The 14,432-nt window shown below is 54.4% G+C and overlaps 1 protein-coding gene across 2 annotated transcripts in view; it reads left to right on the top strand.

Moving 5' to 3' along the window:
• ppp1r16a (protein phosphatase 1, regulatory subunit 16A) overlaps positions 1–12,259 on the top strand; it is a 131,340-nt gene extending 119,081 nt beyond the window's left edge. For both annotated transcript variants that reach the window (XM_038798711.1, XM_038798712.1), the window contains exons 9-11: positions 2,391–2,520; positions 8,570–8,741; positions 10,781–12,259. In XM_038798711.1, coding sequence (XP_038654639.1) covers positions 2,391–2,520; positions 8,570–8,741; positions 10,781–11,248 — 770 coding nt within the window. In that variant the 3' untranslated portion in view covers positions 11,249–12,259. The remainder of the gene's footprint in view (positions 1–2,390; positions 2,521–8,569; positions 8,742–10,780) is intronic.
• Positions 12,260–14,432: the final 2,173 nt, after the last annotated feature.

Here is a 14,432-nt window from a genome sequence, read left to right as displayed (position 1 = left end):
GGCCGGGGCATTGAGTATAAGAATTGGCAAGTCATGTTGCAGCTGTATAGAACCTTAGTTAGGCCACACTTGGAGTATCGTGTTCAATTCTGGTCGCCACACTACCAGAAGGATGTGGAAGCTTTAGAGAGGGTACAGAAGAGATTTACCAGGATGTTGTCTGGTATGGAGGGCATTAGCTATGAGGAGAGGTTGAATAAACTCGGTTTGTTCTCACTGGAACAACGGAGGTTGAGGGGCGACCTGATAGAGGTCTACAAAATTATGAGGGGCATAAACAGAGTGGATAGTCAGAGACTTTTCCCGAGGGTAAAGGGTCAATTACTAGGGGGCATAGGTTGAAGGTGAGAGGGGCAAGGTTTAGAGGAGATGTACGAGGCAAGTTTTTTTACACAGAAGGTAGTGGGTGCCTGGAACTCGCTGCCGGAGGAGGTGGTGGAAGCAGGGACGATAGTGACATTTAAGGGGCATCTTGACAAACACATGAATTGCATGGGAATAGAGGGATACGGACCCAGGGAGTGTAGAAGATTTTAGTTTAGACGGGCAGCATGGTCAGCTCAAGCCTGGCGGGCCGAAAGGCCTGTTCCTGTGCTGTACTTTTCTTTGTTCATTGTTCTTTATCTGTGGACCTGTACGTCCAGATCTCTCTGATATTCTATATTCCTCAGAGTTTTGCCATTTACGGTATATTTCCCCTCTATGTTAGACCTACCAAAATGCATTACCTCACATTTGTCCGGATTAAACTCCATTTGCCGTTTCTCTGCCCAATTCTCAAACCTATCTATGTCCTGCTGTATCCTCTGACAATCCTCAACACTATCTGCCACTCCACCAACCTTGGTTTCATCTACAAACCTACTAATCATTTTTCTCCAAATCGTTTATGTACAGTACAAACAACGGAGTTCCCGCTGGATGTGTGTGAATATTCTCAATCTGTACTCCTTGAACTTTACCGCCCTTGCCCCCAGCTCAATAAGTTCATGAAATGTAGGAGCAGAATTAGGCCATTTGGCCCATCGAATCTGCTCCGCTATTCTATGATGGCTGCTATGTTCCTCATCTGCTACCTACAATATTAAAGATCAAGATCTGGATTGCAAATTCAGCCAGAGCATCTCCTCCCTAGAACACGGTTCGGTGGATTGGCCATGATAAATTGCCCTTAGTGACCAACGAAAGGTTAGAAGGAGTTGTTGGGTTATAGGGATGGGGTGGAAGTGAGGGCTTAAGTGGGTCGGTGCAGACTCAATAGGCCGAATGGCCTCCTTCTGCACTCTATTTTCTATATATGTATATTCTAACACATGACCCAGGAGCAGGAGTCGGCAATTTAGCCTCAAGCCTGCTCCACCGTTCAATACGATCATGGCTGATCCCATCCTGGCCTCAACTCCACCGTCCTGCCCGTTCTCCATAACCTTTCAACCCCTTACCAATTAGAAATCTGTCTAACTCCTCCTTAAATTTACTCACTGTCCCAGCATCCACCGCACTCTGGGGTAGCGAAATTCCACATATTCACAGCCCTTTGGGTGAAGCAGTTTCTCCTGATATCCGTTTTAAATTTGCTACCCCTTATCCTGAGACTATGACCTCTCGTTCTAGAATGCCCCACAAGAGGAAGCATCTGCTCCACGTTTACTTTATCCACACCATTTATCATCTTGTATATCTCAATTAGATCTCCCCTCATTCTTCTAAACTCTAAAGAGTATGGACCTGTTTGCTGACCACTGGCTGGGGACTAATGGCAATCCCACAATCCTTTGGGAGTATGAGATTCCCCATTGAGGTGGGGGGGGGGGCGGAGAAATCATTGGCAGATTCCCTCCATAAATAAAGCTGGCCAGTTTGGAACCGGCTAGAGGAGAGTGAGCAGCAAGGGAAGTTGCTGCCGCTGCCGCCCTTTAGATAATAAGTTGCCTTTTACATTTTATCGGCTAAAATGGATGGCCTCACACTTATCCACATTAAACTCCATCTGCCACATTTTGGCCCAGTCTCCGAAGCTAGATTCTGTACGCAAATACTGCACAATCTGGAAAACTGGAATAAAAACACAAACTGCTCGACTGTCTCATCAGATCCGGCAGCAACTGTGAGAGCGAACTAGAGTTCACCTTTCTGTGACCTTCATTTCTGTTCAGAGAGCGAGAGAGTTCTTATAAAAGGTCATCAAACTGAGACAGAATTTCCCGATCTGGTGATCATTGTCAGTATTGTCTTTTACTGAGGGGGGGGGAGATGCTGCCTCTCGGCTTTACTCCCATATTGTGCAGTTGCTACTCGACTATCAAAGAAGGCAGCCTTACACTGCCCTCTGGTGAATTGACCACCTCAGTGTCTGTCTGCCTGACTCAGTCATTGCCTCTATTTTACAGATGTGTGTGGGGATGACGAAGTTCGGGGAAAGATGCTGGAACTGAAGCACAAGCACGAGGCAATCATCAAATCACACGACAAACACAAGACAGCCTTACAGAGACGGACATCCAGTACGGGGAGCAGAGGGTGAGTGACAGTGTTGGGGATCCAGTACGGGGAGCAGAGGGTGAGGGACAGCCTGAGGGATCCAGTACGGGGAGCAGAGGGTGTGGGACAGACTGAGGGATCCAGTACGGGGAGCAGAGGGTGAGGGACAGTCTGAGGGATCCAATACGGGGAGCAGAGGGTGTGGGACAGACTGAGGGATCCAGTACGGGGAGCAGAGGGTGAGGGACAGCCTGAGGGATCCAATACGGGGAGCAGAGGGTGAGGGACAGTCTGAGGGATCCAGTACGGGGAGCAGAGGGTGAGTGACAGTGTTGGGGATCCAGTACGGGGAGCAGAGGGTGAGTGACAGTCTGAGGGATCCAGAACGGGGAGCAGAGGGTGAGTGACAGTGTTGGGGATCCAGTACACGGAGCAGAGGGTGTGGGACAGTCTGAGGGATCCAGTACGGGGAGCAGAGGGTGAGGGACAGCCTGAGGGATCCAGTACGGGGAGCAGAGGGTGAGTGACAGTGTTGGGGATCCAGTACACGGAGCAGAGGGTGAGTGACAGTGTTGGGGATCCAGTACGGGGAGCAGAGGGTGAGGGACAGCCTGAGGGATCCAGTACGGGGAGCAGAGGGTGTGGGACAGACTGAGGGATCCAGTACGGGGAGCAGAGGGTGAGGGACAGTCTGAGGGATCCAGTACGGGGAGCAGAGGGTGAGGGACAGTCTGAGGGATCCAGTACGGGGAGCAGAGGGTGAGTGACAGTGTTGGGGATCCAGTACACGGAGCAGAGGGTGTGGGACAGTCTGAGGGATCCAGTACGGGGAGCAGAGGGTGAGTGACAGTGTTGGGGATCCAGTACGGGGAGCAGAGGGTGAGGGACAGCCTGAGGGATCCAGTACGGGGAGCAGAGGGTGAGTGACAGTGTTGGGGATCCAGTACGGGGAGCAGAGGGTGAGGGACAGTCTGAGGGATCCAGTACGGGGAGCAGAGGGTGAGTGACAGCCTGAGGGATCCAGTACGGGGAGCAGATGGTGAGTGACAGTGTTGGGGATCCAGTACGGGGAGCAGAGGGTGTGGGATAGACTGAGGGATCCAGTACACGGAGCAGAGGGTGTGGGACAGTCTGAGGGATCCAGTACGGGGAGCAGAGGGTGAGGGACAGTGTTGGGGATCCAGTACGGGGAGCAGAGGGTGTGGGACAGTCTGAGGGATCCAGTACGGGGAGCAGAGGGTGTGGGATAGACTGAGGGTGTGGGACAGTCTGAGGGATCCAGTACGGGGAGCAGAGGGTGAGTGACAGTGTTGGGGATCCAGTACACGGAGCAGAGGGTGAGGGACAGTCTGAGGGATCCAGAACGGGGAGCAGAGGGTGTGGGACAGTGTTGGGGATCCAGTACACGGAGCAGAGGGTGTGGGACAGTGTTGGGGATCCAGTACGGGGAGCAGAGGGTGAGGGACAGTCTGAGGGATCCAGTACGGGGAGCAGAGGGTGAGTGACAGTGTTGGGGATCCAGTACGGGGAGCAGAGGGTGTGGGACAGTCTGAGGGATCCAGTACGGGGAGCAGAAGGTGTGGGACAGTCTGAGGGATCCAGTACACGGAGCAGAGGGTGAGGGACAGTCTGAGGGATCCAGTACGGGGAGCAGAGGGTGAGGGACAGTCTGAGGGATCCAGTACGGGGAGCAGAAGGTGTGGGACAGTCTGAGGGATCCAGTACACGGAGCAGAGGGTGAGGGACAGTCTGAGGGATCCAGTACGGGGAGCAGAGGGTGAGTGACAGTGTTGGGGATCCAGTACACGGAGCAGAGGGTGAGGGGCAGTCTGAGGGATCCACTACGGGGAGCAGAGGGTGTGGGACAGTCTGAGGGATCCAGTACGGGGAGCAGAGGGTGAGTGACAGTGTTGGGGATCCAGTACGGGGAGCAGAGGGTGTGGGACAGTCTGAGGGATCCAGTACGGGGAGCAGAGGGTGAGTGACAGTGTTGGGGATCCAGTACGGGGAGCAGAGGGTGAGGGACAGTCTGAGGGATCCAGTACACGGAGCAGAGGGTGAGGGACAGTCTGAGGGATCCAGTACGGGGAGCAGAGGGCGTGGGACAGTCTGAGGGATCCAGTACGGGGAGCAGAGGGCGTGGGACAGTCTGAGGGATCCAGTACGGGGAGCAGAGGGTGAGGGACAGTCTGAGGGATCCAGTACGGGGAGCAAAGGGTGTGGGACAGTCTGAGGGATCCAGTACATGGAGCAGAGGGCGATGGACAGTCTGAGGGATCCAGTACACGGAGCAGAGGGTGAGGGACAGTCTGAGGGATCCAGTACGGGGAGCAAAGGGTGTGGGACAGTCTGAGGGATCCAGTACACGGAGCAGAGGGTGAGGGACAGTCTGAGGGATCCAGTACGGGGAGCAGAGGGTGAGTGACAGTGTTGGGGATCCAGTACGGGGAGCAGAGGGTGAGGGACAGTCTGAGGGATCCAGTACACGGAGCAGAGGGTGAGGGACAGTCTGAGGGATCCAGTACGGGGAGCAGAGGGTGAGGGACAGTCTGAGGGATCCAGTACAGGGAGCAGAGGGTGAGGGACAGTCTGAGGGATCCAGTACACGGAGCAGAGGGTGAGTGACAGTGTTGGGGATCCAGTACGGGGAGCAGAGGGTGAGGGACAGTCTGAGGGATCCAGTACGGGGAGCAGAGGGTGAGGGACAGTCTGAGGGATCCAGTACACGGAGCAGAGGGTGAGGGACAGTCGGAGGGATCCAGTATGGGGAGCAGAGGGTGAGGGACAGTCTGAGGGATCCAGTACGGGGAGCAGAGGGTGTGGGACAGTCTGAGGGATCCAGTACACGGAACAGAGGGTGAGGGACAGTCTGAGGGATCCAGTACGGGGAGCAGAGGGTGAGGGACAGTCTGAGGGATCCAGTACGGGGAGCAGAGGGTGTGGGACAGTCTGAGGGATCCAGTACACGGAGCAGAGGGTGAGGGACAGTCTGAGGGATCCAGTACGGGGAGCAGAGTGTGAGGGACAGTCTGAGGGATCCAGTACGGGGAGCAGAGGGTGAGGGACAGTCTGAGGGATCCAGTACATGGAACAGAGGGTGAGGGACAGTCTGAGGGATCCAGTACGGGGAGCAGAGGGTGTGGGGCAGTCTGAGGGATCCAGTACACGGAGCAGAGGGTGAGGGACAGTCTGAGGGATCCAGTACGGGGAGCAGAGGGTGAGGGACAGTCTGAGGGATCCAGTACGGGGAGCAGAGGGTGTGGGACAGTCTGAGGGATCCAGTACAGGGAGCAGAGGGTGTGGGACAGTCTGAGGGATCCAGTACACGGAGCAGAGGGTGTGGGACAGTCTGAGGGATCCAGTACGGGGAGCAGAGGGTGAGTGACAGTCTGAGGGATCCAGTACGGGGAGCAGAGGGCGTGGGACAGTCTGAGGGATCCAGTACGGGGAGCAGAGGGCGTGGGACAGTCTGAGGGATCCAGTACACGGAGCAGAGGGTGAGTGACAGTGTTGGGGATCCAGTACGGGGAGCAGAGGGTGAGTGACAGTCTGAGGGATCCAGTACGGGGAGCAGAGGGTGAGGGACAGTGTTGGGGATCCAGTACACGGAGCAGAGGGTGAGGGACAGTCTGAGGGATCCAGTACGGGGAGCAGAGGGTGAGGGACAGTCTGAGGGATCCAGTACACGGAGCAGAGGGTGAGGGACAGTCTGAGGGATCCAGGACACGGAGCAGAGGGTGAGGGACAGTCTGAGGGATCCAGTACACGGAGCAGAGGGTGAGTGACAGTGTTGGGGATCCAGTACGGGGAGCAGAGGGTGAGGGACAGTCTGAGGGATCCAGTACGGGGAGCAGAGGGTGAGGGACAGTCTGAGGGATCCAGTACACGGAGCAGAGGGTGAGGGACAGTCGGAGGGATCCAGTATGGGGAGCAGAGGGTGAGGGACAGTCTGAGGGATCCAGTACGGGGAGCAGAGGGTGTGGGACAGTCTGAGGGATCCAGTACACGGAACAGAGGGTGAGGGACAGTCTGAGGGATCCAGTACGGGGAGCAGAGGGTGAGGGACAGTCTGAGGGATCCAGTACGGGGTGCAGAGGGTGTGGGACAGTCTGAGGGATCCAGTACACGGAGCAGAGGGTGAGGGACAGTCTGAGGGATCCAGTACGGGGAGCAGAGTGTGAGGGACAGTCTGAGGGATCCAGTACGGGGAGCAGAGGGTGAGGGACAGTCTGAGGGATCCAGTACACGGAACAGAGGGTGAGGGACAGTCTGAGGGATCCAGTACGGGGAGCAGAGGGTGTGGGACAGTCTGAGGGATCCAGTACACGGAGCAGAGGGTGAGGGACAGTCTGAGGGATCCAGTACGGGGAGCAGAGGGTGAGGGACAGTCTGAGGGATCCAGTACGGGGAGCAGAGGGTGTGGGACAGTCTGAGGGATCCAGTACAGGGAGCAGAGGGTGTGGGACAGTCTGAGGGATCCAGTACACGGAGCAGAGGGTGCGGGACAGTCTGAGGGATCCAGTACGGGGAGCAGAGGGTGAGTGACAGTCTGAGGGATCCAGTACGGGGAGCAGAGGGCGTGGGACAGTCTGAGGGATCCAGTACGGGGAGCAGAGGGCGTGGGACAGTCTGAGGGATCCAGTACACGGAGCAGAGGGTGAGTGACAGTGTTGGGGATCCAGTACGGGGAGCAGAGGGTGAGTGACAGTCTGAGGGATCCAGTACGGGGAGCAGAGGGTGAGGGACAGTGTTGGGGATCCAGTACACGGAGCAGAGGGTGAGGGACAGTCTGAGGGATCCAGTACGGGGAGCAGAGGGTGAGGGACAGTCTGAGGGATCCAGTACACGGAGCAGAGGGTGAGGGACAGTCTGAGGGATCCAGGACACGGAGCAGAGGGTGAGGGACAGTCTGAGGGATCCAGTACACGGAGCAGAGGGTGAGGGACAGTCTGAGGGATCCAATACGGGGAGCAGAGGGTGTGGGACAGTCTGAGGGATCCAGTACGGGGAGCAGAGGGTGAGGGACAGACTGAGGGATCCAGTACACGGAGCAGAGGGTGAGGGACAGTCTGAGGGATCCAGTACGGGGAGCAGAGGGTGTGGGACAGTCTGAGGGATCCAGTACACGGAGCAGAGGGTGAGGGACAGTCTGAGGGATCCAGTACGGGGAGCAGAGGGTGAGGGACAGTCTGAGGGATCCAGTACGGGGAGCAGAGGGTGTGGGACAGTCTGAGGGATCCAGTACACGGAGCAGAGGGCGAGGGACAGTCTGAGGGATCCAGTACACGGAGCAGAGGGTGAGGGACAGTCTGAGGGATCCAGTACACGGAGCAGAGGGTACAGGCCGATACCCTGTGTACAGGCCGATACCCTGTGTACAGGCCGATACGCTGTGTACAGGCCGATACGCTGTGTACAGGCCGATACGCTGTGTACAGGCCGATACGCTGTGTACAGGCCGATACGCTGTGTACAGGCCGATACCCTGTGTACAGGCCGATACCCTGTGTACAGGCCGATACCCTGTGTACAGGCCGATACCCTGTGTACAGGCCGATACCCTGTGTACAGGCCGATGTGCTGTGTACAGGCTGCTGTGCTGTGTACAGGCCGATACGCTGTGTACAGGCCGATACGCTGTGTACAGGCCGATACGCTGTGTACAGGCCGATACGCTGTGTACAGGCCGATACCCTGTGTACAGGCCGATACCCTGTGTACAGGCCGATACGCTGTGTACAGGCCGATACGCTGTGTACAGGCTGCTGTTGCCGATACGCTGTGTACAGGCCGATACCCTGTGTACAGGCCGATACGCTGTGTACAGGCCGATACCCTGTGTACAGGCCGATACCCTGCGTACAGGCTGCTGTTGCCGATACCCTGTGTACAGGCTGATTTCAGCACCCTGGTGCAGAATGTGCTGAAACCCACGTGATTCAAGGTGGTGTATTTACCGGGCTGTATAAAATATTGCCGTGTCCGGGGCTTTCCGGAGAGCTGTCCGTTAAGATTCAATCTGACCTCAATTGGCAATATTGTAAAGCGAATAGCCCCTGCTTCACTGCCCTCTCCTCTCCAATAACAGGAAGGTTGTGCGGAAGGTCAGCATGACGGAGCGCCACAATATGTACCGGAAGGAGCACAAAGAGGAAGCTAACATCTGGCAGCAAGTGGGCCATAAGGAGGGTGACCCCGAGCTGCAGGATGACGAGGATGACGATGCGCTGACTGACTCCGAGCTCAAGCAGTACGAATTGGTAAGGGCGCCACCCCACCTAGTCAGGGCAGAGTACCCAGGGCAGCATCTCCATGGGCCTTCAGTCACATTGAACAGCGAACAGTCACATAAACTGCTGTTGTGTGCAGCATTGCTGATTAACTCTATATCTGGGATCGAGATTCAGGCTGCTCGTCCATCGTCTCCGACACCACCCAACAGTGCAGAGGCTGGGGGTCCTCCTGACTGTACCAACTCCAAACATTCCCCAAGTGTAACAACCACGTGCCTGTCCTGCTTTGTTTAGTCTCTCTATTTGCTGCCGCCGATATAGCCTCCTGTCCCAATAAGGAGGCCAAACACAGAGTGAGAGACCGCTTTGCAGAATACCTCATTCAGTCCACAAGCATGAGGCCCAGCTTCTGTGTGTCATTTAATTCACCAGCTTGCTCCCAGCCTGACCGTTCCATCTACCTCCACCAGCAGCAATGTTCCAGTTGTTCAGATTCCTGACCAGACCCCAACATCTGTTAGGGTCCTGGACCAGATCCGAACATTTGTTAGGATCCAGGACAAGATCCCAACTCTCAGCACACTCCCCTCCCCAGCTCTATCCCAAAGCCCTCTGTAATTGATCAGTTTGTACTCTGGGATTTGTGACCCATTCAACAAAGAATACAGCACAGGAACAGGCCCTTCGGCCCTCCGAGCCAGTACTGGTCATGATACCAGCCTTGGCCAAAGCCCTCAGCACTTCCTAAAACTGTATCCATGCTATCCATGTATTGTCAAGATGCCTTTTGAACGCCGTTAATGTATCTGCTTCCACAATCTCCTGGCAACACGTTCCAGGCACTCACCACCCTCTGTGTAAAAAACCTGCCTCACACATATCCTCTAAACTTTGCCCCATGGACCTTAAACCTATGACCCCTGGTGACTGACCCCTCCATCCTGGGAAAGAGTGCCTGCCCAGCCACTCTATCCGTGCCCCTCATAATCGTGTAGACCTCTATCAGGCCACCCCTCAACCTCCGTCTTTCTAATGAAAATAGTCCGAGTCTATTCAGCCTCTCCGCATAGCTAACACCCTCCAGACCAGGCCACATCCTGGTAAACCTCCTCTGCACCCTCTCCAAAGCCTCCACATCCTTCTGGTAGTGTGGCAACCTGAATAGTACGCAATATTCCAAGTACGGCCTTACCAAGGTTCTATACAATTGCAACATGACTTGCCAGTTTTTATACTCAATGCCCCATCCAATGAAGGCAAGCATTCCGTATGCTTTCTCGACTACCTTTGCCCACTTGTGTTGCCACCTTCAAAGATCTGTGGACCTGCACTCCCAGATCTCTCGGTCTTTCTATATTCCTAAGTTTTGCCATTTGCGGTATATTTCCCCTCTATGTTAGACCTACCAAAATGCATTACCTCACATTTGTCTGGATTAAACTCCATTTGCCATTTCTCTGCCCAAGTCTCCAACCTATCTATACCCTGCTGTATCCTCTGACAATCCTCAACACTATCTGCCACTCCACCAACCTTGGTGTCATCCGCAAACTTACTAATCAGACCGGCTACATTTTCCTCCAAATCGTTTATGTACACTACAAACAACAGAGGCCCCAGCACAGATTCCTGTGGAACACCACTAGTCACAACCCTCCATTCAGAAAAACACCCTTCTACTGCTACCCTTTGCCTTCTATGACCGAGCCAGTTCTGTATCCATCTTACCATCTCACCTCTAATCCCATGTGACTTCACCTTTTGTACCAGTCTGCCATGAGGCACCTTGTCAAAGGTTTTGCTGAGTCCATGTAAACAATATCCACCATCCTCCCCTCATCACTCATCTTTGTCACCTCCTTAAAAAACTCAATCAAGTTAGTGAGGTACGGCCTCCCCTTCACAAAACCGTGCTGTCTATCGCTAATGAGACAATTTGTTTCCAAATGGGTATAAATACTGGAGTAACAGCAAGATGGGAATGAGTCGACAATGCTCCGGAATGTTCTCAGTGACACGCCATCTTGATTTGTCAGCTGATACCGGTCCAATCCTTTCTGTTTCAGAGTGTCACAGCCAAGGCAGTGAAAGGCGATGCCGATCCGCTTGAGGGGGGATGGGCCGGCGGTGAGCCGACTTTGCGGAATGGTTCCGCAGTTGCTACCTCTGACTGGCTGCCGTCCGATTCTGTTCCAGAGCAGGAAGCCAGGAGGCCGGATGGGAACTCATCCTCCGAGCCAGTCTCCAGAGAGGAACCGCCCTCCGACCTCAACAAGGAGAAATCCCACCACACCTTGGCTGACCTGAAGAAGCAGCGCTCGGCCGCCAAGCTCCAGAAGCAAGTGCCCCCCGAGGAGTTAGCCAGCGGCGAAGCAGCCGATAGCAATCTGTCCCAACCCCTGACCCCAACCCAACCCCAACAGAACTCTGTCTTCTTCACTCCCGCCAGTGGAGATCCCCCTTTGGTTAAGTTCAAAGCGCCCGTGGAGGAGACTCCCAGTGAGAAACCCAGGAGATGCTGTAAAATGATGTGAAGCAGCAAAGTTGCCCAAGCCAGAGTGATGTGACCATGAGCCCGCGCGACAGGGGAGGACAATCTGTGATGAGAGGGATGTGGACAACCAGCTTCCACTTTTGGGAGTCCCCTCTCTGAGGTCCATCAGCTGCTTTAAGCTGCACCTCTCTGGTCTTCAAATACTGACGCTCCTTTTATTGTTTGTGTCCAGAGGGGAGGGGGTGGGGGCAAAGGCTTAGTTTGTATAAAAACCCACCATCGTCACACCCGTGTCAACACCAGCTGTTCACAACTGCCAGAGCAAAAAAATAAATCAGGACAATGACCCTGGGGCCAGAGGGCCATGTCCAGTTATGTAACTGAGCACGTAGTGTAGCAAACAATTCTGCAACTTATCCAAATATCAATACCCTGACCTGATCCAAACTTCCACATTCGAACAAAGCTTCAGAGGCAGCTGCCGTCGTTTCACTCCTTCAGCAAAGTGAAGTCTAGGAACAGTTCACCGCCTGGTTCCTGTGCCTGGGTCCAGGTTCCTGCCTTCAACAGAATGTGTGCAGCAAGTCACTGATTCACTCAGCCAGCACTGTGTCTTCACCAGCAGCGTTGCCCACACCCTTAACACACTGTCAGCTCAGTACATTCTGCAAAGACATAGCAGCGGTAAAGGCTGTCAGACAGGACGAACCTTTCAACACTACAATCGGCTCACACTAATGGCACTCCTGCGAGAAACTGGGTTGGTGCCAATCCAGAGGCGCGTGTGTCGGAGCTAAAATATTCTCAAACCCAGCAACATGTTTGTAATGTCACCGAGTCCCTGTCAGGGGGCTGGTGTATCAAAATATCAAAATAATGTCCGTGTGTTGGTGTAAAGACATTGTTTACAGGTTTGTCCTCGATCCAATTCACTCTGTACCTGTCCTGGGAGTGTTTGATGGGGACAGTGTAGAGGGATCTTTACTCTGTATCTAACCCCATGCTGTACCTGTCCGGGGAGTGTTTGATGGGGACAGTGTAGAGGGAGCTTTACACTGTATCTAACCCCGTGCTGTACCTGTCCTGGGAGTGTTTGAATGGGACAGTGTAGAGGGAGCTTTACTCTGTATCTAACCCCGTGCTTGTACCTGTCCTGGGAGTGTTTGATGGGGCAGTAGTAGAGGGAGCTTTACTCTGTATCTAACCCCGTGCTGTACCTGTCCTGGGAGTGTTTGATGGGGACAGTGTAGAGGAGCTTTACTCTGTATCTAACCCCGTGCTGTACCTGTCCTGGGAGTGTATGATGGGGACAGTGTAGAGGGAGCTTTACTCTGTATCTAACCCCGTGCTGTACCTCTCCTGGGAGTGTTTGATGGGGACAGTGTAGAGGAGATTTACTCTGTATCTAACCCCGTGCTGTACCTGTCCTGGGAGTGTTTGATGGGGACAGTGTAGAGGGAGCTTTACTCTGTATCTAACCCCGTGCTGTACCTGTCCTGGGAGTGTTTGATGGGGACAGTGTAGAGGGAGCTTTACTCTGTATCTAACCCCGTGCTGTACCTGTCCTGGGAGTGTTTGATGGGGACAGTGTAGAGGGAGCTTTACTCTGTATCTAACCCCGTGCTGTACCTGTCCTGGGAGTGTTTGATGGGGACAGTGTAGAGGGAGCTTTACTCTTTATCTAACCCGTGCTGTACCTGTCCTGGGAGTGTTTGATGGGGACAGTGTAGAGGGAGCTTTACTCTGTATCTAACCCCATGCTGTACCTGTCCTGGGAGTGTTTGATGGGGACAGTGGAGAGGGATCTTTACTCTGTATCTAACCCCGTGCTGTACCTGTCCTGGGACTGTTTGATGGGGACAGTGGAGAGGGAGCTTTACTCCGTATCTAACCCCGTGCTGCACCTGTCCTGGGAGTGTTTGATGGGGACAGTGGAGAGGGAGCTTTATTCTGTATCTAACCCCGTGCTGTACCTGTCCTGGGAGTGTTTGATGGGGACAGTGGAGAGGGAGCTTTACTCCGTATCTAACCCCATGTTGCACCTGTCCTGGGAGTGTTTGATGGGGACAGTGGAGAGGGATCTTTACTCGGTATCTAAACCCGTGCTGTACCTGTCCTGGGACTGTTTGATGGGGACAGTGGAGAGGGAGCTTTACTCCGTATCTAACCCCGTGCTGCACCTGTCCTGGGAGTGTTTGATGGGGACAGTGTAGAGGAAGCTTTACTCTGTATCTAACCCCGTGCTGTACCTGCCCTGGGAGTATATGATGGGGACAGTGTAGAGGGAGCTTTACTCTCTATCTAACCCCATGCTGTACATGTCCTGGGAATGTTTGATGGGGACAGTGTGGAGGGAGCTTTACCCTGTATCTAACCCCGTGCTGTACCTGTCCTGGGAGTGTTTGATGGGGACAGTGTAGAGGAAGCTTTACTCTGTATCTAACCCTGTGCTGTACCTGTCCTGGGAATGTTTGATGGGGACAGTGTAGAGGGAGCTTTACTCTGTATCTAACCCCGTGCCATACCTGTCCTGGGAGTGTTTGATGGGGACAGTATGGAGGGAGATTTACTCTGTATCTAACCCCGTGCTGTACCTGTCCTGGGAATGTCTGATGGGGACAGTGTAGAGGGAGCTTTACTCTGTATCTAACCCCGTGCTGTACCTGTCCTGGGAGTGTTTGATGAACTTTCTCTAGAATGATTCCAGCCCTATCACTGACTTCAGTCCCTGATGAGCACAATATGACTGTCTTAATTATTTTCAAAGAAAGAAAAATTAATAAATGTAATATATTCTGATATGGAAGAAGTATTGTGAAAAGTCTCTGCCGAAGGTGCTCGGGGCGCACTCTGAGCGAAGGTGCTCGGGGCACACTCTTAGCGAAGGTGCTCGGGGCTCACTCTTAGCGAAGGTGCTCGGGGCTCACTCTTAGCGAAGGTGCTCGGGGCTCACTCTTAGCGAAGGTGCTCGGGGCGCACTCTTAGCGAAGGTGCTCGGGGCCCACTCTTAGCGAAGGTGCTCGGGGCACACTCTTAGCGAAGGTGCTCGGGGCGCACTCTTAGCGAAGGTGCTCGGGGCGCACTCTTAGCGAAGGTGCTCGGGGCACACTCTTAGCGAAGGTGCTCGGGGCTCACTCTTAGCGAAGGTGCTCGGGGCGCACTCTTAGCGAAGGTGCTCGGGGCTCACTCTTAGCGAAGGTGCTCGGGGCACACTCTTAGCGAAG

Source organism: Scyliorhinus canicula, chromosome 5, assembly GCF_902713615.1.
Source record: "Scyliorhinus canicula chromosome 5, sScyCan1.1, whole genome shotgun sequence".
In the NCBI taxonomy this organism is placed as follows: domain Eukaryota; kingdom Metazoa; phylum Chordata; class Chondrichthyes; order Carcharhiniformes; family Scyliorhinidae; genus Scyliorhinus; species Scyliorhinus canicula.
The sequence above is the reverse complement of the archived record's forward strand: the minus strand, read 5'-3'. Positions and strand labels throughout refer to the sequence as shown.